Source organism: Podarcis vaucheri (assembly GCF_965113315.1).
Source record: "Podarcis vaucheri genome assembly, chromosome: 7".
NCBI lineage: Eukaryota > Metazoa > Chordata > Lepidosauria > Squamata > Lacertidae > Podarcis > Podarcis vaucheri.
The window spans coordinates 50,047,696-50,072,064 of record NC_138765.1 but is presented as its reverse complement, the minus strand read 5'-3'; the positions used below and the strand labels follow the sequence as shown (position 1 = coordinate 50,072,064).

At 42.2% G+C, this 24,369-nt stretch overlaps 2 protein-coding genes across 5 annotated transcripts in view; both read left to right on the top strand.

Annotated features, from left to right (window-relative positions):
* NUTF2 (nuclear transport factor 2) lies at positions 1-17,972 on the top strand. Of its 3 annotated transcripts, XM_082229414.1 has the most exons (7): positions 14-153; positions 3,719-3,836; positions 4,409-4,561; positions 7,946-8,070; positions 10,598-10,669; positions 12,188-12,286; positions 17,428-17,972. In XM_082229414.1, exons 4-7 carry the CDS (start codon positions 7,972-7,974, stop codon positions 17,539-17,541), a joined length of 384 nt encoding a protein of 127 aa, XP_082085540.1. In that variant the 5' UTR covers positions 14-153; positions 3,719-3,836; positions 4,409-4,561; positions 7,946-7,971; the 3' UTR covers positions 17,542-17,972. The 3 variants fall into 3 exon arrangements, with proteins under 3 accessions (XP_082085541.1, XP_082085540.1, XP_082085542.1); XM_082229416.1 differs by lacking the exon at positions 4,409-4,561; XM_082229415.1 differs by lacking the exons at positions 3,719-3,836; positions 4,409-4,561 and having other exon boundaries at positions 1-153.
* Positions 17,973-23,784: 5,812 nt separating this feature from the next.
* Positions 23,785-24,369, top strand: part of EDC4 (enhancer of mRNA decapping 4) — a 31,910-nt gene continuing 31,325 nt past the window's right edge. Inside the window, exon 1 of one of the 2 annotated variants that reach the window (XM_082229281.1) lies at positions 23,785-23,953. In XM_082229281.1, coding sequence (XP_082085407.1) covers positions 23,878-23,953 — 76 coding nt within the window. In that variant the 5' untranslated portion in view covers positions 23,785-23,877. The remainder of the gene's footprint in view (positions 23,954-24,369) is intronic. The other variant, XM_082229280.1, reaches the window with a different exon arrangement.

The window sequence follows — 24,369 nt, the reverse complement described above, 5'->3', positions numbered from 1 at the left end:
GCTGGCGCGCGCACGCCAGAGGGCGTGGCCGGAAGAGGCGGGGAGGGCGGGCGAAGCGCGGAGAGAGGGAGCGCTGAGTGGGTTCGGGCCGCACTCGGGGCCGCCGCCTCTGCTGCCGCCGCCACCGCCATTAGCCGAGGGGGAGCTTGCGAGGTGAGTACTGCGAGGCGCCTGAGGTGGAAACCTGAAGTGAAAGATATAGAAGCAGCGGGGCTTCTTTCCCGCCTCTCAAACTCCCGTGCTGGGCCTGGGCGCTGTCTGTTTGCCGGCCCGCCCGCCCGCCTCTCTCTTCGGCTGCTTCGAGGCCTTAGGGGTTGGGGAAGGGCGAGGATAAGGGTGTGTTCCTGAGTTACGACTGAATTCTGTTGCTTCTCCTTCCCCTCCCTGTTTGCTAGTGATTAATAGCATGGGATCGTGTAAGACTCTCCACGCATTTTTTTTTTTTTGGGGGGGTGATAAACCCATGTGGGTGTGCATGTGTGAATGTGTCCGCCCTTTCCCACGTGTGCGCTTTCTCCGTTACGTGCTTCTTGATTCTTTTTTGGATACACCAGGAGCGCACTGTTTGAAAGTTTGGGGCCTTGGGCAAAGAACTCCCCCTCCCCAAATTTATATTTGTTAATTGCTATTTGCAGTTCGGACAGGGTTTGCTCCAACACGTCCTTTTTACAATCGGTCCAATGCCTGATATTCAATAGATTTTAGTAGGGGTTGTCAAAAAAGTTAAGGCCCTATACGTCGAAATTTGTTTGAAAGGAAGTGGTTCATTAAAACTTAGGCTGCAACCCTAGTCCCACCTACCTGAGTGGAAGTTTCTTCTCAGTGAATGTACTAAAGGGGTTCACTGACGGTCTCTGAGGGCTACCTCCAGTTGCCTGTGACAAAGCACATATCGAAAACTACAGGTAAATAACAAAAGTGTAGTCATTTGTTTTTGAACTCCCAAGTGAGTGTGAATCCAGCATGCTAGTAAGACTGATCCATTCATTGGACAGACCTGATGAAATCCTTGAAGATTTTTTTTTAAAAAAATCTCATGATCAAAAACTAAATTTGAGAACTGACAGGTTTGAATAATTTTCTGAACAAGAAAAGAATATTGTTTTGACCTGGGCATTTATATCAGGAATTTTTCTGTTTCAGATTAATTATTAATTAAGTATTTGTAAAAGAAAAAACTAAGGTGACAAAAACTATGTATGATACAAAAGTATCCAAGTTGATGAAATCCAAGGTAGATTGACATTAATTATTATCTGCTGGAAAATGAGAAAAGTTAAGTGATTTGAAGAGTGTTGTCCCAAGGCATGGCCTTGAGAGCTTATGAGAGAACAGTCTTGTCTAGTAAGACCCTTGATAAGAGACCACCATGTATGTTGCCTTCCATGATGAAATAAAGCTGGGATATAAATCTCAAATACCCCCCCCCCATTGAGTGCCTAGAAATTGCCACCAGTTTTCTAGGATCCAAGATATTGAGATGTTTGATTTTTTTGTTGAATGGGGGTAGGAAGCAAGCAGATATGTGAGAATTCTTAAAGGTGCGGAAGATAAATGAGATATTTTAGGTCAGCGTTCTCCAGCCTAGTGCCCTTCATATTGGACTCCCAGCTTGCACACGTCTCAGCTTGCATGCCTAGTAGTTAGGAAAGATAGATGCTGCTTCTGAAGGGCGTCACATTGGTGTTTAACAGTCTTTGAATGGCATCATGTTGGGGAAGGCTTTTCTAGTCTATTGAGGTATATACCACTTAACTGCAGCAGTCAGCTGATCATCAGTGTTAGAATGACAAGTAAAGCATTGAAATAAAATGTATTCCTATAAATCAGGGGTGGAGAACTTGCAGTCAGTGTGCCAAATTTGCTCTGCAATACTGTTTTCTTCCAACTGTGTTCACTTGTCCCACGTCTATCATATGTGACATCAAGTGTGGGACAGGTAGAGATGTGCCTGGCTTGACTGTGTGACCAAGTTCACCATGTTCTGCCCACTTTTGGCTCAAGTCCCATCTACCACCATCATGCATCATATTACACCAATGAAATGCAACCCTCAACAGGAAAAATATTCCTAATCCCTGATACAGTTGTAATATGCTGCTCAATTTTATGAGGCAACTGGCATTATTGGAAAAGGTGCCTTAAAGGGTGACTAGTGAATGAATAGTAGTTGCTTTAAGAAGATATTAGTGACTGTTCATTTCAAGAGCTAGTATACTAGGCATAGGTATGTAACATGTATGTTTGGGGGTCAGAGTGACCTAGAATGCCAGCATCTCTCTGAACCTACTTCCCCATTACAATTGCCAGGGACACCTCCATATTCCATTTATCCAAGAATAGATACAGGGAAATGGCCTTAGTCATGGCCCCTACATTCTGGAACTGCCTTCCAGAGGGGTTCATCTTAGCCTACCTCTTCAGAGTTCAAAAAGGAGGGTGGATTTCCCTCAAGAAAAGTTTTAATTTATTGGAATTTTATTGAGTAGTTATAATCTTGGAGAGACAGAAATCACAAACATGTTTAAAAAATAAATAAAATCTATGAACTGCACATAGTTGGTTGATCCATATAATAGATTAATGCTGTGGCAGCAGTGCTTTTTATTGTTATACTATTGAAGAGCAGGATTGCACATCTAGGTGTTTAGTCAAAATAAAAGATTTTTTTATATGAAGAAACTGTTACCCCCAACCCATATTGGTGCCTCTGCCATTTTACTGACCTTGCAGGATTTTTAAATATAAAATACAATGGTACTTCGGGTTACATACACTTCAGGTTACAGACTAACCCAGAAATAGTGCTTCAGGTTAAGAACTTTGCTTCAGGATGAGAACAGAAATCGTGCTCCGGCAGCGCAGCAGCAGCAGGAGGCCCCATTAGCTAAAGTAGTGCTTCAGGTTAATAACAGTTTCAGGTTAAGAACAGACCTCCGGAACGAATTAAGTACCGTATTTTTTGCACTATAACACTCACTTTTTTCCTCCTAGAAAGTAAGGGGAAATGTCTGTGCGTGTTATGGAGGAAATGCCTACGGGTGGCATGCCTACGGATTTTCCTCCTCTAAAAACTACGTGCGTGTTATGGTCGGGTGCGTGTTATAGAGCGAAAAATACGGTACTTAACCCGAGGTACCACTGTAATAGCTATGAATGTTGCAGTGTTCCTCCTTCAGTGTTGCAATGTAGTGCTCTCCTAAAATTGAAAAATGAACTTACAAATTTTACTTAATGATTTCTGTTAGTACAAATGAAACCAAGAAACTGATAAAACTCCACAGTGAGTGAGGCATTCCTCCTTAGTCTTGTGCAATGTGGAACTGGGTATAGTATTGTGAGTAATTGGTGGAGGAGAGTGCATAGGAACAATGCAGTTATCTGTAGATAGGACTGTGATGAATACAGATTTGAATGTAAGCATTTGTAGATTCTATAGGATGTCACGATTAATCCAAGTGCTTAAGATGATGCTTATGTCATGTACTATTGGTAGGAAATAAAATGAACAGTAGATTTTTTTTCTTGAACATACGCTCCAGTCAACAAAATGTCAGCAGAACAGCTTCAAGTCAGTAATGGATACATCTACAAAACTGAATTTCTCCCGAGCCTGTGCTTATCCTTGAAAGTTATATTCTTGTTATCGTATCAACAGTACAGTATTAACTCAATTTAATACAGTATTAAAACAGTGGTTCTTTTTGCCTGCCATTAGGAATGAAAGAGATTGAGGTTTTCTACTGAGTGGACTATTGCTCTTTAGAAAGAACAGCCACTCGCCTGTGGCGAATATGAATCTCCTCCAGGCAACCAGGCACAGAAGCATTATAAAGGTTGATTCTTTTTCCTTTTATTTATTTCTTTCTTTCAGTGTAAATCCCGCCTTTCTACATGTAGCACTCAAGGCGGCTTATAATAATAAAAATACAGTAGTTTGGGGGAAAACCACAACCTAGCAATAAAATAAAAATAAGACCAGATAATATTAGTCAGTAATAAAACAGCAAACAGTAATTATATTTGAACATGTTAAGGTAAAAATTTAAAAATATAACTAATCCAAAAGCTAAATGCCTGTTTTAGTTTTATATATATATACCGTATTTTTTGCACCATAACACTCATTTTTTTCCTCCTAAAAAGTAAGGGGAAATGTCTGTGCGTGTTATGGAGGGAATGCCTACGGGTGGCATGCCTGCGGATTTTCCTCCTCTAAAAACTATGTGCGTGTTATGGTCGGGTGCGTGTTATTAGTTATATTTCTATTGCTCCTAGGGAGAAGTGTTAAAATTGTTGGCCTACTCTGCAAACTGACCTTTAACTGCTATTTAAGAACCAAAATTAAAAAGAGAAGTAATAGTAGATTTCTACCATTAAGGTTTCTTCTTTTCTTTTCTATCTAAAGGGCTGTGGGCAAGCCACATTAAGTTAGTAACAAAGTACGTCAATAATCTAAACCAGAAACTAATACACCATCCAGTAACAGGCTCCCAGAAATCAGCTAAAACATCTTAGAACTATCTGGCAACTGTACAGAGGACAAGAGAGACTGACAGAGGTGAGGCAGTTGAGAACACTTGGATATTGTGTTTGGTACATGGATTCATCAAAATAAATTAGGAAAGCTCTTCATTCAAGAAGGGAGCACAATTACTTTGCAAGAGATGAGCAAACTGCTTCTATTATGGGCTGAAGCTTGTCAAAGCATTGTCTAGAGCAGGGCTGGGAAGCCTGTGGTTTTCCATATGTTATTGGCCAACATGGTCAATGGTAAAGGATGATGAGAATTGCAGTCCAGCAACATCTGAAGTACCACATATTCACCATCCCTGACCCAGAAGAATTTTTTTTTTTAGTTACAAGTTATGATACTATTTTCAGTCTGCTCAGATACTTTCATGGTTCCCGTGGGTTCCCCACTCCCACCCCGTGTGCTAGCTTTACCAATGGGTCTTGGTTTCCCTTCACTGCTGAATTTTTAGATCATGTTGATATTTATCAGTGCCAGGGTGGGAGAAAGCTTGGTTAATTGGTTGCCCAAATGCCTACAAATCTCATGCTGGCTCTCAGTTTGGATCTATGTAGGATTTTAAAGAATAGATGTCTATTCGGAAACTCTGAACACCACCTCAGAACTGACTGACCATGTTTCCATGGTCACATTAATCCCAGATTAAAATGAATGTGCAAGTCAAGCTGTGTGTACTTGCTCTCAGAAAACATTGGACAGTTTAGCTGTTTACCCTGAGCTTTCTCTCATCAATCTCTCTAGCTTTCTACTTTGTTCCTTTTATGCCTCAAACATTTATCAACATTAGACCTATCTAAATGTTTTGTGCATGTCCTGTTAGAATAATTGGTCCTTTATCGGAGAGCCAGTCTTTATTGGAGAGCCAGTGTGGCGTAGTGGTTAAGAGCGATAGTCTCGTAATCTGGGGAACCGGGTTCGCGTCTCTGCTCCTCCACATGCAGCTGCTGGGTGACCTTGGGCTAGTCACACTTCTTTGAAGTCTCTCAGCCCCACTCACCTCACAGAGTGTTTGTTGTGGGGGAGGAAGGGAAAGGAGAATGTTAGCCGCTTTGAGACTCCTTAAAGGGAGTGAAAGGCGGGATATCAAATCCAAATTCTTCTTCTTCTTCTTCTTCTCATCCTTTTTTCTTACCAAGCACTTTAAATGGCTTTGGTGGTCTTGTAGGAAATGCTTGAGGCTACCCATGCTAATCAGCCAAACCATAATATCCTCTTTGGAGAGTTATCTACCTTGATCTTCGGTTCATCTACCTTGCAACTTTAGTGATCTGCTTACACGATAAATAGGTGTGTTTCTGTTTGCTGCCATTCAGAAGAATGCATAGTTCCCCCTCACTCTTAAAGTTTTGCCTTGAAGTTTACATTGTAGCAAGTTGTTGATCTAAGTCAACAGAAGGAAAGTGATGTCCAAATTGGTGATACAGAATTGTAGAGTTGGAACAGTCTTGCAAATAGATAGTGAATGGACTCCTATGATCTTCTGTGTTTGGCTCTGCTTTATCATAGAAAATTGGGACATACAAGTTCACTGTCACCTTTTGTTCTTGCTATTAGGCTGGGCAGATTTCCAGAGCACTGCACTATATTTCAGTAATGCGGCTGTTATTTGGCTTCCTTCCTTTACAATATCTAGCATTATAGAAAAGACAGAGGAACTGTGATAGGCAGGGAAAATATAACAAGTATCTATGGCAGTGGAGTGTGCACAGAAATGCTCTCTTTTTCTACACTGCATTCAAGAGCTATAGCCTCCACCCCCAATATACTTTCCAGCTTGCTTTTGGTATGAGCACAGCACCAGGAAGACTTCTTTCCCTTCTGAATATTAGAGTTCAGGGAAAATCCAAGAAGACAATTTTGGGCTAGATAATTTGACCTGGTGGAAGGAAGCTTTGGATGCTCCCAAATAAGTTCTGTTGCTTTTTGAATGTGCCTGAATTCAGTGCAGCATGAGGGAGAGTTTTCTTACTTCTCCAGGTACTCAGAAAGCAGTGAGACATATTACTGCTGTTTGTGTATATATGTGACTCAGAGCAGCAGGGATGAGCCCCAGCTGACTGCTGAGGTGGAGAAGGGCAGAGGCTCTATCCCTGTGGTGTCATCTGACCCTGAGCTCAATATGATGCCAGAGAAGGCCCTGTCCTCTTCCTTGGAGGCCAAGGTTGCAGCACAAATTGATTTTGCTTGGCTGTCAAGGCCTGCAAAAAAAAAAAGCAAAAAGAGTGACTCCTGTATATGAGCCTTTTAAGGACACAGGACAGAGAAAGCTTTGAGCACACTACTGTACTTCTACAACACAGCGCAATTTTGGCAACCTACCCCAGCTTCAAGTTAGCCAGGATGAGTACTTGAAGTTGCTTCGGTGACATATGTGAGCATGAAGGCCACCAACGGGTTGACACTTGGTAATAGAATCATAGGTAAAGGTAAAGGTACCCCTGCCCGAGCGGGCCAGTCTTGACAGACTCTGGGGTTTGTGCGCCCATCTCACATCTATAGGCCGGGGGCCAGCGCTGTCCGGAGACACTTCCGGGTCACGTGGCCAGCGTGACATCGCTGCTCTGGCGAGCCAGCACCAGCGCAGCACACGGAAACGCCGTTTACCTTCCCGCTATAAAGCGGTACCTATTTATCTACTTGCACCCGGGGGTGCTTTCGAACTGCTAGGTTGGCAGGCGCTGGGCCCGGGCAGCGGGAGCGCACCCCGCCGCGGGGATTCGAACCGCCGACCTTTCGATCGGCAAGCCCTAGGCGCTGAGGCTTTTACCCACAGCGCCACCCGCGTCCCTCCGACGCGGATAGAATCATAGAACTGTATAATTGTAGAGTTGGAAGGAACCACAGGGGTCATCTAGTCCAACTTCCTGCAGTACACAAATCCTTTTGCCCAGTGTGGGGCTCAAATCCATTATACTGAGATTTAGAGTCTCATGCTCTACCAGTTGAGCTGAGAGTGTTTGCTGCTTGTTTCAAATGTGTGGAGAATTGCACATCTGTATTAATACAACTAAACAATTTGATGTCACTAGTTTGTATGATACATTTCTGGATTCTGAGTTCTAATTTTGGTTGTTGTATGTTGGCCAAAAATGCTCAAAGGAGGAGGGTACTGCTACAGAGCAGACTTTTCATGCTTTTAAGAGCCATAGTTTTCTTTTCCTCTGTGTCATGGTATGAACCAAGGAGTGCCTTAATGCTGGTGCCTAAATATGCTGCAGTCAGGCTACTGCACTACAGCAATGTAAACTGGAGAAAGTTCTCTGTAGTGTGATGCTCAAATCCTCAGGGAGGAAAATCATGGCTAAGGGAAAAATTTGGACGATTCTGGTAAAAGATCAGCCTATTGTACTTGTATTGTTACAGTCTTTCATTGCCCTGGACTGTCAGTTTTCACTGCTTTTTCTTTTTCAGTTGCTGGCTCCGACTGAGGATTCAGAATGGGAGACAAGCCTATTTGGGAGCAGATTGGTTCCAGCTTTGTACAGCATTACTACCAGTTATTTGATACAGACAGGACTCAGTTAGGAGCAATATACGTAAGTAGCTATTGCAACAGATTTTAATAATAATAATAATAATAATAATAATAATAATAATAATAATAATAATAATAATATATTATTTATACCCCGCCCATCTGGCTGGGCCTCCCCAGCCACTCTGGGCGGCTTCCATAAAAACCAAAAATACAGTAAAATATCACACGTTAAAAACTTCCCTGAAGTTTAGGTATATCTTCCTCTCCAGATATACCTAAACTACAACTCCCACCATTCCTGGCCATTGGCCATGCTTGTTGGAGGTGATGGACACTGTAGTTCAGCAACATCTGGTGAGCCAAAGGTTTCCCGCTTCTGACATACACAGTTATAAATAGGCAGTCTTATTCGGTCAATTACTTGCTTAGATATTCTAGTCAGTTGAAAAGTACCTACCCCATCAATTGGTCAACATGTTCTATGACTTTGATTTGATGCACCACTCGGCATTCTAGTGGTCTCATTTTACAGTAGCTACAGTAAAGCAAGTTATAGGAGTCAAGAATGTGAGGTTACCAAAGCATGGCGCCTTCACCTGGTGGTATATCACAGGTGAAACTCCCACTGCTCCCGCAGTATACCGCTGGGTGAAGACGCCATCACGCTCTGGCCCTCAAACCTAGGGAGGAACAGACCGACGGAGCTTGTTTTTCCCTCTGAGTGCCAGGTGCTGCCTAGCATTTATAGGCATGAAGTGCAGGGATCAAGAGCAGATTTAGTTGGCTGAACAGCTTCAGGCGTCTTGTTCAAATTCTTAGCATGCAGTAATCGAAATAAATGCCCCACAATTTGACAAAATGGTGCTCCAGACATTCCCTCTGATACTGTATAAACATTATTGTTTAATTCAGAATGAATGTGAATGACTTTACCTTAAAAGTGCTGTAAAATGTGTCACAGCAGGCCTCAGAAGGTTCATATATTTCCAACAGGGGTAGATTTTGCCAACCCATTCGCCACCCTGAGAAGCTCTGCTGGATGTCTACTAGAGGATGCAATTGTGGCAGTGAAGTAAACATTCTTCATTGCCATGTGGTAGGCATGATTATACACTCACCAGCACAAAGTCACGCTTGCTAGGAGACTTAAACCATTTGTGCTCTGTCTGTTTTCGCTACCTTCTGCTTCACCCACAACTCCCTGGAAAACCAGGGTCTAACCATGCTCTGCAGTGCTGGAGAGGCCCTTGGGAGTGGCTGTGTCGACCACTCCTTCCATATCACTGTTCCAAAGAGAAACCAGAGTTCTAATAAATGGTGACATTTCCACTCTATATGTTCAGTTGCCTTTCTAAATAAACTAGGATCTCCTAAGCAGATCAGTAATACAGGATGAATTGGTAATATGAAACAAAGAAATGAAGCCTTAGTAATGCTTAGACTAAAGTGATCAAAAGCACAGTGCTGATTTAACTTTTACACATGCAGTTTTTGTCTTTTCTCCGAGTTCCTGTCAGCAAACTTGGGGAGGGTTCAAAATACACTTCAGTACATTGTATATAGCTTAGAGGCTGTACCTGACCTTTAGGTTGGCATTGCCTGAGTGTTTCAAGAGAACTAAGTGCATTTAGGGACTGCCTGAATGCATCAGAATGCAAGAGTGATGCGCATGCACATAGGACTCTAAACTTCGTTGGCAGGAAAGCATGTGTTTTACCTCAAGCATTCATACTTTGCTATTACTAGATGCTCTAACACTATTCATGGGATAAATTGAAATGGATTTTCAGAATTTTTAAGGTTTGAGTACCTAAAAGCAAAGAAAGCCAGGGAACAAAGTGGGAAATTCTTCCTTTGTCTGACAATTATTTTTCTGGAGGGAATTAAAAATGGCATTTTTGCTAGAATTTGACTTCTGACCATATTGAAACATGGATGATTGCTAAGCATATTGGACTACTTATGTGAGAATGAAATGCTACTTATAACTTCTGTGCCCAGGCCACATCACTTCTACTCATAGCAGGTGATCTGGTTTTATATTGGCGGGTCATTTTCACTTCCAAAGGTTCTGGTGAAAAATGGCAGGTGTTAGAGATTGCGGATCCAATTGGAAAATGCTCCTGGATGAAATGGTGAATTGCAGCTGCTCTGAACAATTGGCAGTTCTCAAGCAATAACTAGATGGACAGCTCTCAAGCAATAAGTAGCTTCTAGAAGGCAAAATGTGGCCTTTGGGTCTATGGTTGCTGCGTAGAACAAATACATACCCTATACTTACGAAATATAGCCTTATTGTATGGGCCAAAAATAAGGAGTCTGTGATTGGGGTGGAGGGTGTTGCCTGCTATGGTGCACTACTAGGACTCAAAATTTGCTGGATGTCTTTGGCATGGAGCCAACCTGTGATTCAGCTGAGCCTGTGCTTAGTCCTTCTGAAAAAGGTGCAAACTTACTGCTCTCTGTTTCTGTGTGTAGCTGAGAGAGTTTAATAACTATTGCTGTTTTCTTTATGCAAAATGAAATCTTACTTTTCCAAGCAGATTTTTACCGTCTCCCTCTCCCTCTTCTTTTAATAATTTTAGATAGATGCCTCATGCCTTACATGGGAAGGACAACAATTTCAGGGCAAAGCAGCTATTGTTGAAAAACTCTCAGTAAGTTCCTGTCCTCTTCATTGCCTGACATTTCTGTTCAGCTCAGAATTCTTTTTGAAATATTTCCATTTTGTTGCAGGCCAAGTCTGGTGTTACTTCTTTTGTATTATTTATAGAAAGCAGGTTCAGGCTGCACCCTTTTGCATTTCTAATCTGCCTGTCTGAAATTGTAGTGATTTCAGTTCCAGAAATGTAAAGCACAGTTAACTTAGGAAGTAAGTTCCATTGGACTCAGTGATAGTGAGGATGAAAAAAACACCCTTAGATTTATATAGTGTACTTGAATGTTCAAAGTGCTTCACATGCATTATTTTGTTCTAGTGCTAACTCAGTAAAGTGGTTCAGTTTTATTATTTCCAGACTGCAGATGAAGTGTGAGGAGGTGTATCTAAGGCTATCTCTTGAGTTCCAAGCCGATGAAGGCCCAGGGCATCCTGATTGGTGGCTCAGTCTGTTAGCCACCTAGCTATACAAAACCTTATTTGCATGTGTTCCAGACAGCACAGTTGCATCCTCTTTCATCGTGGTTGTAGTCTATATAAAGCAGGGGTGGTGAACCTGTAGCCCTCCAGATGCTTGTAAAGATGGTTTTAAGTTTTTAAGTATACAACAACAATAAGTGATTATACAGTGTCTTTTATTTTGCACGCATGTCTATATTGTATACTGAGAGCAGATACAGCCTTGCAACAGTTTCTGGGATTATAACATGCTAATTGTCTCAGGATAAAGCTTCTCCTAAGTGAGAAGCAATGGTAGTCTCTGGCAACCATCTACATGTTGCTGAATGCCTGTTGGCCTCATTCAGCATGATAATGAACAACCAGACTTATTATCTGTAACATCTGGAGGCTACAGGTTCTCTTTCCTTGTTTTGTGTGTACTCTGTCCAGAATGAGAACAGCAATGGAGCTCAAAAGAAACACCCTTTGGAGTAGGTGAGTTTCTCCTTAACAGGGCTGAATTCAGAGGGCCACAATTTTTGCCTAACCTTAATAGACCAAAAAATATGACTGCACTTTCCTATGTTGTTGATTTCACATGACACTCTATACCAGGTCTGGAATAATTCCTTGCTCCCCTCCCCAGCTTCAAGTTTAGAGCTGGAAATAAGGTGGGAGGGTGGCTTGTTGGCTGTGCAGCCTAAGTGCAGCAGCAGCAGCTTAAACACACATCAGCTTCTCTTGGAGCAGGGGAGGGAGGAGGTGGGAATCACCATGAAACGGCTAGTACAATTTACTGCCTTGCAGTTGCAAGGTTGGGAGGAATTGCTTACAAGAAAGCAGCAGCATGCTTACCATGATGACCAAAAATGTGGGAGCCTGGCTTGACCTTTCACAAGCTGTTTTAAACAAAAAACTGGTCAGCGATTGAATGAATACATTTCAGGGTGCTTGCATTTTCAGAATTAATTCAACACCTAAGAACCTGGCTTGGTGCCACAGATTGCTTCACAGATGAGCTTAACCATAAAAAATTTAAGCAAAACTTTACATTTTTTTCTCTTTCTGCTTGCAGAGCCTTCCCTTTCAGAAAATACAGCACAGTATCACAGCGCAAGACCATCAGCCCACGCCTGACAGCTGTATACTCAGTATGGTAGTTGGGCAACTTAAGGTAAGTGCTTTTTTCAACTTTTGGTCCTGTGAAAGGAATAGTTGGAGTCCGATTTCAGAACCGGTTCAGGGTTTAGCCACTGCAAGTGAGTTTTGGGCTCACATGTCCTCTGCCTCCCTCACCCCCACTCTGTGGTTTGCTCAAACCAAGGAGAGAGAGAATTAGAGCACAAAGGGGGGGGGGAGTAGGTGTGTTTGAGCCCAAAGCCTGTTCATGACTGCCAAACCACAGTTTGACAATTGCATCTGAAACAGGTCTAATCCATTAGGGCAGGTTGTTCTAGCCCTGCAAGTGAACAGACCTACTTTTGCTTGGGTCATGGAGGCTGAATGACCAGGGCTCTTTCTCAGAGGGGTCCCCGTCCCTCCCCTCTAATACAGTGGTACCTTGGTTCTCAAACTTAATCCGTTCCAGGAGTCCGTTTGACTCCCGAAACCGTTCAGAAACCAAGGCACGACGTCTGATTGGCTGCAGAAGCTTCCCGCACTCAAGCGGAAGCTGCGTTGGACATTCGGCTTCTGAAAAACGTTCGCAAACTGGAACACTTACTTCTGGGTTTGCAGCATTTGGGAGCCGATTTGTTAGGCAACTAAGCCGTTAAAGAAGCAAGGTACCACTATATGTTGCAGTGTCTTTGAAAACATTAAATACCCCTATGTCTTGTTTTGACTGATGTGGGTGTAAAGGCCTTCATGCTACCAGTTGGAGGGGAGGAACCAAATGAGTCACCAAGTTTGTTACAACTGATGGAAAGAAGAGCCGGGGCCTTAACCAACACACAGCATTGTTCCCTCTCTGACAGAGGAGCTTAAACAAAAATCTCTAGGTGGAGCCATTGTTAAAGAAGCTTGTTATCTTGTGCTGCCTTGGAAACTGAAATACACCTGTGAGCAGGCAGGGTTGTGAGGCTATTCTCTGAAAACTTAGACTTTCAGTTGGACAACTTTAAAGAAAACTGTCTGGCAACACTGAACTTGGAATGTTGGTCACAAGGACTTTGGTAAGCACTGCGTCACACAGCAAAGGTGTTATCCCTTGACACAGCCCATCGGAAGGAGGCACAAAGAACTTTTCCGTCTCTGGGCCTGTGTTAAGTGCATATGGACACACTTTGCCCCACATGTAATCCAGCTTCAAAATACTTTTACTTCATAATACCTGCTAGGAATGTAAAAACAACAAAAGAATCTTGTAGCAGCTCAAAGGTTAATATATTGTGGCAAAAGCTTTCATGGGCTGTAGCTCATGACAGCTCACACCACTATTCTTCAGCTGGTGGGTTAGGACCCACTACTGGATCATAGCCCTGTCCAAGGTGGGTTGCAACAGCATTACCACTGCATGCAGTTATATGGAAAAAGATTGAGAAATGGGTCCCCAAATACATGCTTGTAGTTAAAGGTGGGTCCTGAGTCCTGTAAGATTGAAGACTACTGTCTTATGCCATAATAAATTAGTTTGTCTCTTAAGATGCTGCTACAACACTTTGCTGCCACAGCCCTTTGGAACTACCCCTTTGGAAATTGCTACAAGTTTAACTTTACTGCAAGAGTTGAAGAGAAGCCTGCAAAAGTGGCATGAAAAAACAAGGGGGTGCACATTACTCTCCATGTGTCCATCAGTACTGGTATCACCTTTAGCAGCTTTGTGCTTGGAGGGAAGTCCTCTTTGTGCCTTCATTCTAAACACACAAAGAGGTTTACATGGAGAAACAATCTAGCTCCACCTTCTAGATCAGGCATGAACAAAGTCCGTTTCAGGGGCCTAATCTGGCCCGCTGGTTGGTTTAATTCGGCCCCAGTTTATTTCCTGGGGTAAAATCCTAAAAAAAAACCTCACGGCCCTTCACTTCATCAAATCTGTCCCTCTTTGAAAAAAGTTTGGACACCACTGTCCTAGGTGCTGATACACAGTCAGCACCAGTCTGAAACAAGTTTAACGCATGTAGAGTTTGTGTCCTTGTAGAGAGAGTCCTATGAAAATGGAATTAATGAGCTTCAGAAAGATTATTACCCACACTGAATCCACTTCAAACTGATGTTTGTGCGATGTCTGAGAAGTATGGCTGACATGAGTGTCAGCATCTAGGCTAGCCCACCCAAGAACGAGAGCCTGTTTACAGGTTTTCAAGCCAACCTGTGAAGCAGTAATCTAAAAGAATGCACATTTTCTTGTTATATACAGAGGCTATGTAGAAGGATTAATGTACGGATGGGGTGATTTTTTATCAATAGAAGATAAAGCTTATATACTTTTTTTCCTGAATGCGATATCACTAGTAGTCACCAGTGTATACTTGTTGCATCACTTGGCAGATGAAGGCATTTAGAAAGATAGATTCTGGAAAGGAGAAAGTTAATCTCTATCTAAACATAAAGATTACTTCGTGTAGCTTTATAGACAAACACCTGTTTTCTAGTAAGTTTTATGCTAACCTTTCAGAGTTTACTTGGCATCTTCATGCTAGTAATAAAATTGAAAGGGCCCAAACTCCATGGTAAAGCAAGTATTTTGTATGCAGAAGGTTCTAGGTTCAGCCAATGACACCTGCTATTCAAATGATTGCATGTATTAGGGATGAGAAAGACCTCAGAGGTTCTGCAAATTGGAACTGACAGTGCAAGGCTGGGTGGAAAAATAGTTTGACTGTATAAGGCAGCTTCATCTGTTCAAAGCTTCACAGATAAGCAACTTTAGTTGGCAGGCTTTTAGTTCATGGTTTGCATGTGGCTTATTGTAAGCTATTGGAAGATTTATTGTTGCGAATGAAATTATATGAATCGCCCATTACAAAAACCTCCAGGAAAAAAGTTAATGTAGTCCCTTTAATGTGGACTGAAATTATCTTACTAATTTTTAAGCTTGTCCTTGTCCTCATTGTACTGCTCCTGAGTAATTGGCAGCAGTAGAGGTACCTGTTGCATGCCTGGAACATTCTTTCTAAGTGCAGTAAATACACTCATAATGCAAACCTGCAAGGAGACTGGCATTCTGTATCTACAGAGCCTATCACTTTAGTAATGATTTCTCTCCTGTTCTGCTCAGGCAGATGATGACCAAATTCTAGGTTTCCATCAGACCTTTTTGTTGAAAAGCTTACAAGGTGCGTGGGTGTGCACCAATGAAGTCTTCAGGCTAGCACTCCACAATGTTTAACCTCTGGGCGCCTTCTACCTCTGATCTTCACAGTCCTCACTGAGTAAGAAGCACACTGCTTGCTCCTGTATCCTAGTTGAACTTGCAGTCTGAACAGCATGGACATTGCTTGTGTGTTCTTAAAGCAGGGTTGAAGAATGAGAATCCTGCTCATCTCAGGGTTGTGGCTTTTGAATTGAGCAAATGGAGTTTTCCACTTGGAACCAGCTGCTGCGGAATTAATTTAGCATAACTTTTTATGCCAGTCAGTTGCTTGCCTAACATCCTAGATCTAGTATTGCTTAGAAATCTAGGACATCTGTGTGGCACACAATGAACACTCACCTTGTTGTGTTTGGAGTTATCTGAGCTAGAGCCTGTAGGTATATCTGTGCAAGATTCCTCTTAGATCAGGAAAATGCCCTTAAGCCAAGGTCAGATTACACTTTAAAGCACCACAAATGTGTAGCTCATAAACACAGTTGGGTCTGTGCTTCAGGACGTTTACTGTTTAAATAACAAGAGCGTTGGAGGAGATGGGAAGGGGAAATGGCAAAGAATGGGTGAGCAAATGTATTTATTTTAGGTTTTGTTTCAGTTAGGGATAAGAATTAAGACAAAGGCTTCACAGAAAAAGTGGGGTTTTAAGAAGGATTTAGCAGGTGTTTTTAAACTGCAGCAGTAAGAATGGCTTTTGGTATGTACAGCATGGGTCTGTGGGGCCTCTACATTTACCTGATTTGGTTGCTAATAATCAGAGGAAGAAACAAATGTCGGGGATATGCAAAAGTACTTTCGTTTTAGGTAGCATTTATATATGTCTCTTCTGTGGCACTCTGAAGCTACTTTTGCCCACTTGTTTCAGCTTCAGTGGAGATTGTGTGTGTGAATGGCATGGACAGGTATGCATTTAGAATCTAGATCTGGTTATATTTCTTTTTGAGTGCAGAGTGCATTTTTAGATTTGGAGCCAATCTGCTGAGTGCAGCCATCTTTTGGATAAGGGTCATAGTTCTAGTTATTAAAAATATTTGACATGTAGGTTTGCTTCATCCCTGGCACCAGCAAGAACAGGGAAGAAGCAGAGTAGGCACTTAAGAGCAGTGTGCTGGTGCACACAGGTAGCAGGGGCACAACAAGTAAATAAATGAAAAATACTTAAGTGCCCAATTGCAACACAGATAGCTTAGTTCTGCCCCCCCCCCCGGCAATAATGTTTGCCTCCCCTTAAAATAAATCCTGGCTACGCCCATGCATTAAACCATAGTTTATTCTAAACTATGAGCAAACTAGCTCACAGTTAACTGCTCCATGGAATTCTGCAGAAAAATTATATGGAGTTGAAACGCAACATTATATGTACTGGTATATATTCTAGAAGATGTGAACAAGTCAATAATTACCAGCCTTTCCCCACTGAATGTCACTGTAATGGCTTTATTCCTCCTATTTGAAGGGATTCATTCTTATGCCAAATATATTAGTGATTGTTATAAGGACATGGCATTTTTCAAATTTTTGACCACCACTCACCATCCCATTTTTTTTGCCCTATCTTTTTGTACATTCTAAACCTTATACCTATTTTGTTGGCTTTAGCAGGACTTAACCTTGAACTCTCAAACACACTACTACCTCCTCAAATTGATGTTAAGGGGTTGTATTGATTCTCAAGAAGCTTATAATTCTCAACTTCCATAAACATTATCTGTAGTGCAGCAGTAATTGCTACAATGGTAATGGATCATCTCCATGTTTCTACTGCTCTTTGAGTATTGCCCATGCCATTGTAATTTTGCATCATTAAGACTCAAAAATGCATGTCAGAATTTTGCCTACCTTAATTCATTAGCACAGGGATGACATGATAAATCTGAAAGCTGAATGTTGGTGCAGACAGGTGAAGTATGCATGACAGCATTTGGCACCAGCTGCAGGAATTTGCCTTGTTAGACATTTGCTGTAGTAGAGAATTTCTAAAATTTATTTTTATTTTGTTTTCACAGGCCGATGAAGATCCTATTATGGGATTCCACCAGATATTTCTATTAAAGAACATCAATGATGCTTGGGTTTGCACCAATGACATGTTCAGGCTAGCATTGCACAACTTTGGTTGAGACAGCATCCCCGAGGCACCTGTACTTTTCTTTTCTCCTCTCCTCCTTACAGATATTAATCACATTCATGGAACATTCCAAATATCATACACAAACCTGCAACACCACGGCAAGCAAGCAAGACCTGCGACATGCCCTTCTGAAGAGTTTATGTTGTGTCACTAGAAGAGTTCCTTGTGCATGATGTTTGGAAGTTAGACTTAGCTGCATTTGACAAGGGAAATGTGTGTTTTTACCAGCATGCCTCGGGAAGCATCCGTAATGCAAAAGGTTGTGTTTCTGTACTGACAAGTTTCTCTAATAGCCCAAAGAAGCAAAAGGAAAGGAAAGAACGGCAGCCTGAATCCAGCTGAGATACTGATTTTTTTTTTTTTGTTCAGATGTTTCAGTGCTACATTATACAATAAAACCATGAAATTTTCTTAACAGTTTACATTGTTGGATGTTCACTGTGTAACTAGATTCTTGCATCTTCAGCTATACATCTGAATACCTAGCCTGGAAACGCACGACTTGGCAGAACTTTGAAGTTCTTTATGTCTCCATAGCTCTTTTGTAGTACATTTTTGCCATTGTTTTAAGGCTTAACAATTGCTCCATATACCTGAAAGTTGAGACATTTCCTTCCCCTGAAAGTCATAATACGGATTTATATTAATTAATTACGTGTAAAGCAGATCATTACACTGAGCATCAATCATTTTCTTCAGTCCTTCTTACAGAAATAGATGGAAGACCATGCATAAAAACAGCAATGTAGAATGTACTTTTTCCAGGCTTCTAGGCTTCTTTCTCTACACTAAGTTCTCAAGATTTAGCATATTCATACCATTTGCTTTACCTCTAGTGTTCAAGACATGGGTCTGTATATCATCATGAATTGTTTAGAGAGTTTTGCCCTTCCAGAACAGCCATTTTAAAGCGAGCTATAACTTTAGCCTAGTACAATCACACTACTTTTTTCGTCTGCCTGTGACTTGCTTCAGATAATGTCCTGAATTATCCTAGTATTGTTGCTGAGGTAAGCAGCACCCACATGCCACCAATAGCAGTGTATCAGTAATTAAATAGTACCAGTACTACTAAACTGCTAAGAAAATTCCAAATACGTTTTCTTTGCTGATTTGCTGCAACAACATAGCGATGGAGACAACACAAATTTTCAAAATGGCCAGGTCCTTATAGGATTTTTATTAATGAGCTTAGTATGAGGTGAGCAGACTTTCATCCATGGGCCTTTCCTAAAGTTTAACTGAGCTATTTCCAAATTGTGCTGGGCACTTGACCTGATACTTGTTTAGTTTCATATGCCAATGAGTAGGAGGAACAGTGAGTGTGTTTTTCTCAACTATGGAAAAAGATCTCTTGAAGAGATGGATTTGCTATCACATCTACTGAGAGGTGGCTGTAGTTGGCATCAAATCAATATAAAAACCAAGGCAAGGAAGGTATGCATTTCCAAGCATATCCTGAAATAAAGGTACATTTCCAATCCCCGCTGGATGGTTTACAAAAGTCCCTTTCAGCTTCGCTCTGGATGTTAGGGTTTGGATTCCTTGTTCTGATCGTTCTACTTCACCGACTCTTTTTGTGCTTTCATTTTCCTACACAGAAGTGATCTAAAGGGACTGTCACTGTCCCCGGCAAGCCAATGCTTTTGGGGCGATTACAGCTGCCGCTTACGGTCCTTGAGGTGTAGTTCCATAGACATCACTTCATTGCAAGGATTTTGGTTAACATTAGCCAGTTACATGAATTTAAAATGTGCTTGAGGAAGAGGGCTTAGGCTGGCATCCATGTCTTAATGCATGTGTACAGGTTTAGTTTGCAGAAGTCCCAATGATGTGTAGAACTTCGAGCCAGTGTGGTGTAGTGGTTAAGAGCGGTAGTCACGTAATCTGGGAAACCGGGTTCGTGTCTCCGCTCCTCCACATGCAGCTGCTGGGTGACCTTGGGCCAGTCACACTTCTGTGAAGTCTCTCAGCCCCACTCACCTCACAGAGTGTTTGTTGTGGGGGAGGAAGGGAAAGGAGAATGTTAGCTGCTTTGAGACTCCTGAAGGGGAGTGAAAGGCAGGATATCAAATCCAAACTCTTCTTCTTCTTCTTCTTCTTCTTCGAACTTCCCCCTTCAAATCAGGTGATCGGGCAACTATTGCTTCCACTGCCATGTTGATGGTCGGAAACGGTTGTCTCTGTATCTAAATAAGATGAGACAATCCCAGATAGCCTCATTTTAAATTTAGCACACCAGATGAAAATCTTTGGGTGAGGTCATCATAGGGTACCATGTTTTGAGTTGGATGTTGTATAAGTCTTGGTGAGAGCTTTGCTTAGTAGCCATATGAAAATAAAATGCCTTATAAAACTTCATGAGAATGTCTTTCACAGGCAACATTTTGTTGGAAGGGGGGCATTACTCTGGCCAAGTTAATGAGGAATGTTTATTATCATCCATAAGAGAAGAGTGACTGTTTCCCAATATCTTGTGTCACCTTCACAACATTAGCTTATGGCATTTTATTAAAAATTGGCTTGCCCTTTGAGAAAATGTTAAAGTCAGTAGATAGAGACTGCTCAGAAGGACAATAAAAAGCTGTGTTCTCCAACCCAATTTGAAGGAGAAATCCATCCTTCCTATCATCCCTTAATGGAAACTGCCTTGTAATCATTTGTTATCAGAGCAGAAAACATCCTTAGGATATTATAAACTGCTACAAGAAGGTATATGATAGAAAGCCTGATCTAGGATTCTAGATTATGTGTAAGGAGATGAAAGCTGTTAAACTGCTCATTCTGAAAACACTGTAAATTCTTTCATAAAACTGCTAAGTGCTACTTTGCTTTGGGGCAATACATAGAGCAGACCTGTGCAACTACCAAAGCACAGCCCATCAGCCACATACCATGGCTTGCCACATGCTCCATAAGTGTATTTTTGCAGTTCTAGGCCAGCAGGGTTTGGATCCAGTCAATATTGTGGTGGGGTTCTCCTTTTTGTGAGGGGTATACAAAAGAAGGCACTGAGAATTCGCTTCTATACAAAACTTGTCATCAGTTGACTGTAGAAACATCATGTTCCAAAAACTGCAGCAGCTTACATACTGCTTTATAGCAGATGCTTGATGTACATGGGGAGAAAAACACTATTTGTAGAAATGCAGAATTTCAATTGCAGAACAGCACTACCTACCTATACCATATCTACTGTATAATCTTGACTTATTAAGATTGTACCAGCAGCAAATGTTTAAATAAAGGCTCTTTAACAAATACTGTTGCTTTAGAAACCAGAAAAAGAGTGAGGAAGTGTGTGCTGTCTTGCTTCATGAGGCAGCATAAGAATAGGGGGCCAGCATAACTCACCTGTTTAGATTGTTGTGTTAGGACATCTCTCATCTCTGAAATAATAATCTGGTGGCCAATTTCCCTGTTATCTAGTGATAAAAGGGAAGGGACAGCACTTTATGTGAACAAGCCTAATATTGTCACCATTTGTTTAATAGTGGCAGCCCCTTTTCCTTCCCATGTAATTTCCCATGCCCCACCCACCCTGGAGAGGACTTGATGATCAGCCCCAAAGAGAATAGTTATCCTGACCACTTAGTGAATTCTGAAAGAACAAAATGTGTGATAACATGCCTACTTGTAGAATAGCTTTTCCCAACATAGTGCCCTCCATTTCCCTGGACTGCAACTCGCATCATCGGTGATGCTGGCTGGGGCTGATAAGAAGGCAATAAGCTGGTGAAGGGTAAACTTTCTGTTTTGTTATTGATGTGCAGTCTACAGATAACAATACATGAAATGTAAGGCACGCATACTTGCCTCTATAGGTTATTAAGGCAAATTTTCATGTTATGTACACTGCAGTGCACAATATGGGGATAACTACATCATCCTATGCAATCCTTTGCGGTCCATGTATGTATTCATCATGTGTTATAAAAATTATTTTATTTAAAATATGTATCTCTTCAGCCAAAAAGGGCTGCCAAAAAGGCTTACAAATGTCAATCATAAGACAGTCCTTCCCTTCAGGCTTATAATCTAAAATGCATGACATTCAAGGGAAAGGGACTGAGGAGGAAAGAAAATAACACGGGCATTATTTCTGGTTGTGAATTGTCTGTTGCAATGATGTTGCAAAGGTTTTGAACCAGAACAAGCCAAAGGTTAGTGGAGGCACAGCCTGAAAGGTACTACCACCTTAGATGTGGTTTGTGGATTTGGGGAACAGGAGCAACACTAGTGCATTTCTAGGCTTGGTATCCCGGGAAAGCTTTTCCATTTAGAAATCTAGTGTAATTTTCCTTGTAGAGGTGGGTAGGGATAAAGGAAAGTTGCTGTTCTTGACAGAATAATTTAGTATGTGGATAAGAAGCTTCTAGCATTGCCTCTATTCTGATTGGCAGCAATTCTTCCAGGCTGGGATAGGAGGTTTTCCAGGTTTTACTACCCAAGAGCCTTTTACCTAAATATGCAAAGGATTGATCCTAAGGTCTAATGCATGCAAAGCAGATGTTCTAGGTCAAACAAGCCTGATATGGAACCTTAAAACAACAATGTTGGGAAATATAAAAGAGATTATTTTCACTGCTTTGTGCAGAACTTGCCTTAATATGTCTTGTGGGTTGGGGGAGGGGTTTAACAGGTTATTGCACATGTTAATGCAAAACTAAGGAAGTGAGAGGGATGGTGAAATTACTTCTAATTCCATAAAGTTAAAAAAATTCAAGTAATTTATCAAGAACAGTGGACAAGTTACTTATGTACAGCAGCTGCTGACAGTATTTCATTTTCTGTATGCTACAGGCTATTCTCTATATTAATAGGGTTGGTGTATTTTTAAATTGACAGAGGTTCTGTGTAACAGGCCAAAGTCAACAGACAAAGGCAGTGCTGAAAATTATGGTACAGAAGCTGTCCCTACAGCTTTGTCTGCTTGACATGCAGGGTGTTTTTAAGGAACAGACCTAATATGCTTGAAATGACTGAAAATGCCTGCATTTGTATGCAAATCATCTTCCTGTCTCGGTAAGTATTTTCAACGTGCTTCTTTCTCTGATAAGGATTTTGCATAACTGGAAAACTGTTGAATGGCCAGATTATTCTAGACTAGCATGTCTGTCTGTGTGTACGCACGCACTACACAAACGGATATGCGTGAGTTAAGAGAGAGAGAAAAAACTAAACAGTGGGGACTAAAAAACCGCTGAATCGTAAGAAGCGCATCCTACGATATTGCAATGCAAAATCCCTTTGTATCTTAGGTGACACTGCCTCTCAACTTGCTTCCGCAAGTGGTGTCGTCCATCTTTATTTCATATGGTTTGGGGGTTTTGGAGTCAACACATCAGGTCTACTCCACTCAAATATTACATTCATTGGGACTTTGTGACCCAAACATAGTGACACTCATTGGGGCGATCCTACATACACACACACACACACACAGCTCTGTGGTTTTTAAGGTTAAGCAGTGTATAAATTCTGCTAAAAAATAATAATTTGGCAGCACCACCTAACATGCTACTTGGAAGTGACGTTGTGTATTCATTTGGGGCTTAACGTCCAGGATATGTATGTCTGCAGCTCAAGCTGTAGCCTCTCCTGCTGCAGAGAACTGTTCCGCCTTTCTCTATGTATCTTTATTTTTTAGGGCCCAAAATGAACCCCAGACTAATTTTATTTATTTATTATGTTTATTTAAATTCTATACTGCCCTTTATCCGAGGATCACAGTGCGGTTTACAATATAAAAATACAAACATACATAATGTTGTTATTGTTTAGTCGTGTCTCACTCTTCGTGACCCCATGGACCAGAGCACGCCAGGCACTCCTGTCTTCCACTGCCTCCCGCAGTTTGGTCAAACTCATGCTGGTAGCTTCGAGAACACTGTCCAACCATCTCGTCCTCTGTCGTCACCTTCTCCTTGTGCCCTCCATCTTTCCCAACATCAGGGTCTTTTCCAGGGAGTCTTCTCATGAGGTGGCCAAAGTAAAAATACAAACATACATAATAAATGAACATATAAAAACAATACCCCCCAGCTACCCACGGTTTAAAAGGCCACAGGTTGTACGTGCGAGGGGGCCCCTCTTCCCGGCCCTCGTTCTCCTTGCTGCGCGCTTCTGCCTGCCTCGTACACTATCTGTATTTATTCTTTGCTGGGAGAGGCGGAACCCGGACGTCTGGATACCATTTGCCTGGGGGAAGGAAAGCAATGACCGGACCGGAAGCGGAAGTGGGGGCGGAGAAGCGGGGTTTGGCCTGCCCGGGCGGTGGAAGCCGCGGTAGCTGTGGTGCTGCTGGCGGACTTGGCGGGGCCCAATGGCCTCCGCGAGCATCGATATCGAGGACGCGACCCAGCATCTCCGAGACATCCTCAAGCTGGATCGGCCGAGCGGTGAGGCTCTCGGGCCGGGACCCTAAAAAGAAGGCGGGGGTTCCTTGGAAGCAGCTCCTTTGGGGAGTGAGCGGCTGAAATGAGGGTCGTGGTCTCGGGCGGCGGTGCTCCCCTTTGCTCAGCCCATCCCGCGTGAGCGAGAAGGCGCCAACGGCGCTGGCAGGAGAGCGGGAGGCGACGGGCGGGAGAAGAGCCCAGGGGGTCGCCATCCTATATACACGCTTATTTGGGAGTAAACCCAACGGAGCATGATGGGATTTGTTGTCTGGTTGTGCCGGGGTACGGTAGGGGGTTGCAATCCTGCGTCTACTTGTTTGGAAGTGAGCCTCCTTGAGCACAGTGGAGACCTACTTCTGAGTAAATAGAACTCAAGGATGGGGCTTCCCGTTTGGGGCCAAAAAGTCCCATCTGACTAA

Excerpts from the sequence above, each read along its gene's own strand:
- NUTF2 (XM_082229415.1), top strand. The coding sequence starts at position 7,972 with ATGGGAGACAAGCCTATTTGGGAGCAGATTGGTTCCAGCTTTGTACAG. Across the intron at positions 10,670-12,187 it reads CTATTGTTGAAAAACTCTCA|AGCCTTCCCTTTCAGAAAAT; the intron begins GTAAGTTCCTGT and ends TTCTGCTTGCAG. Across the intron at positions 12,287-17,427 it reads TGGTAGTTGGGCAACTTAAG|GCCGATGAAGATCCTATTAT; the intron begins GTAAGTGCTTTT and ends TTGTTTTCACAG.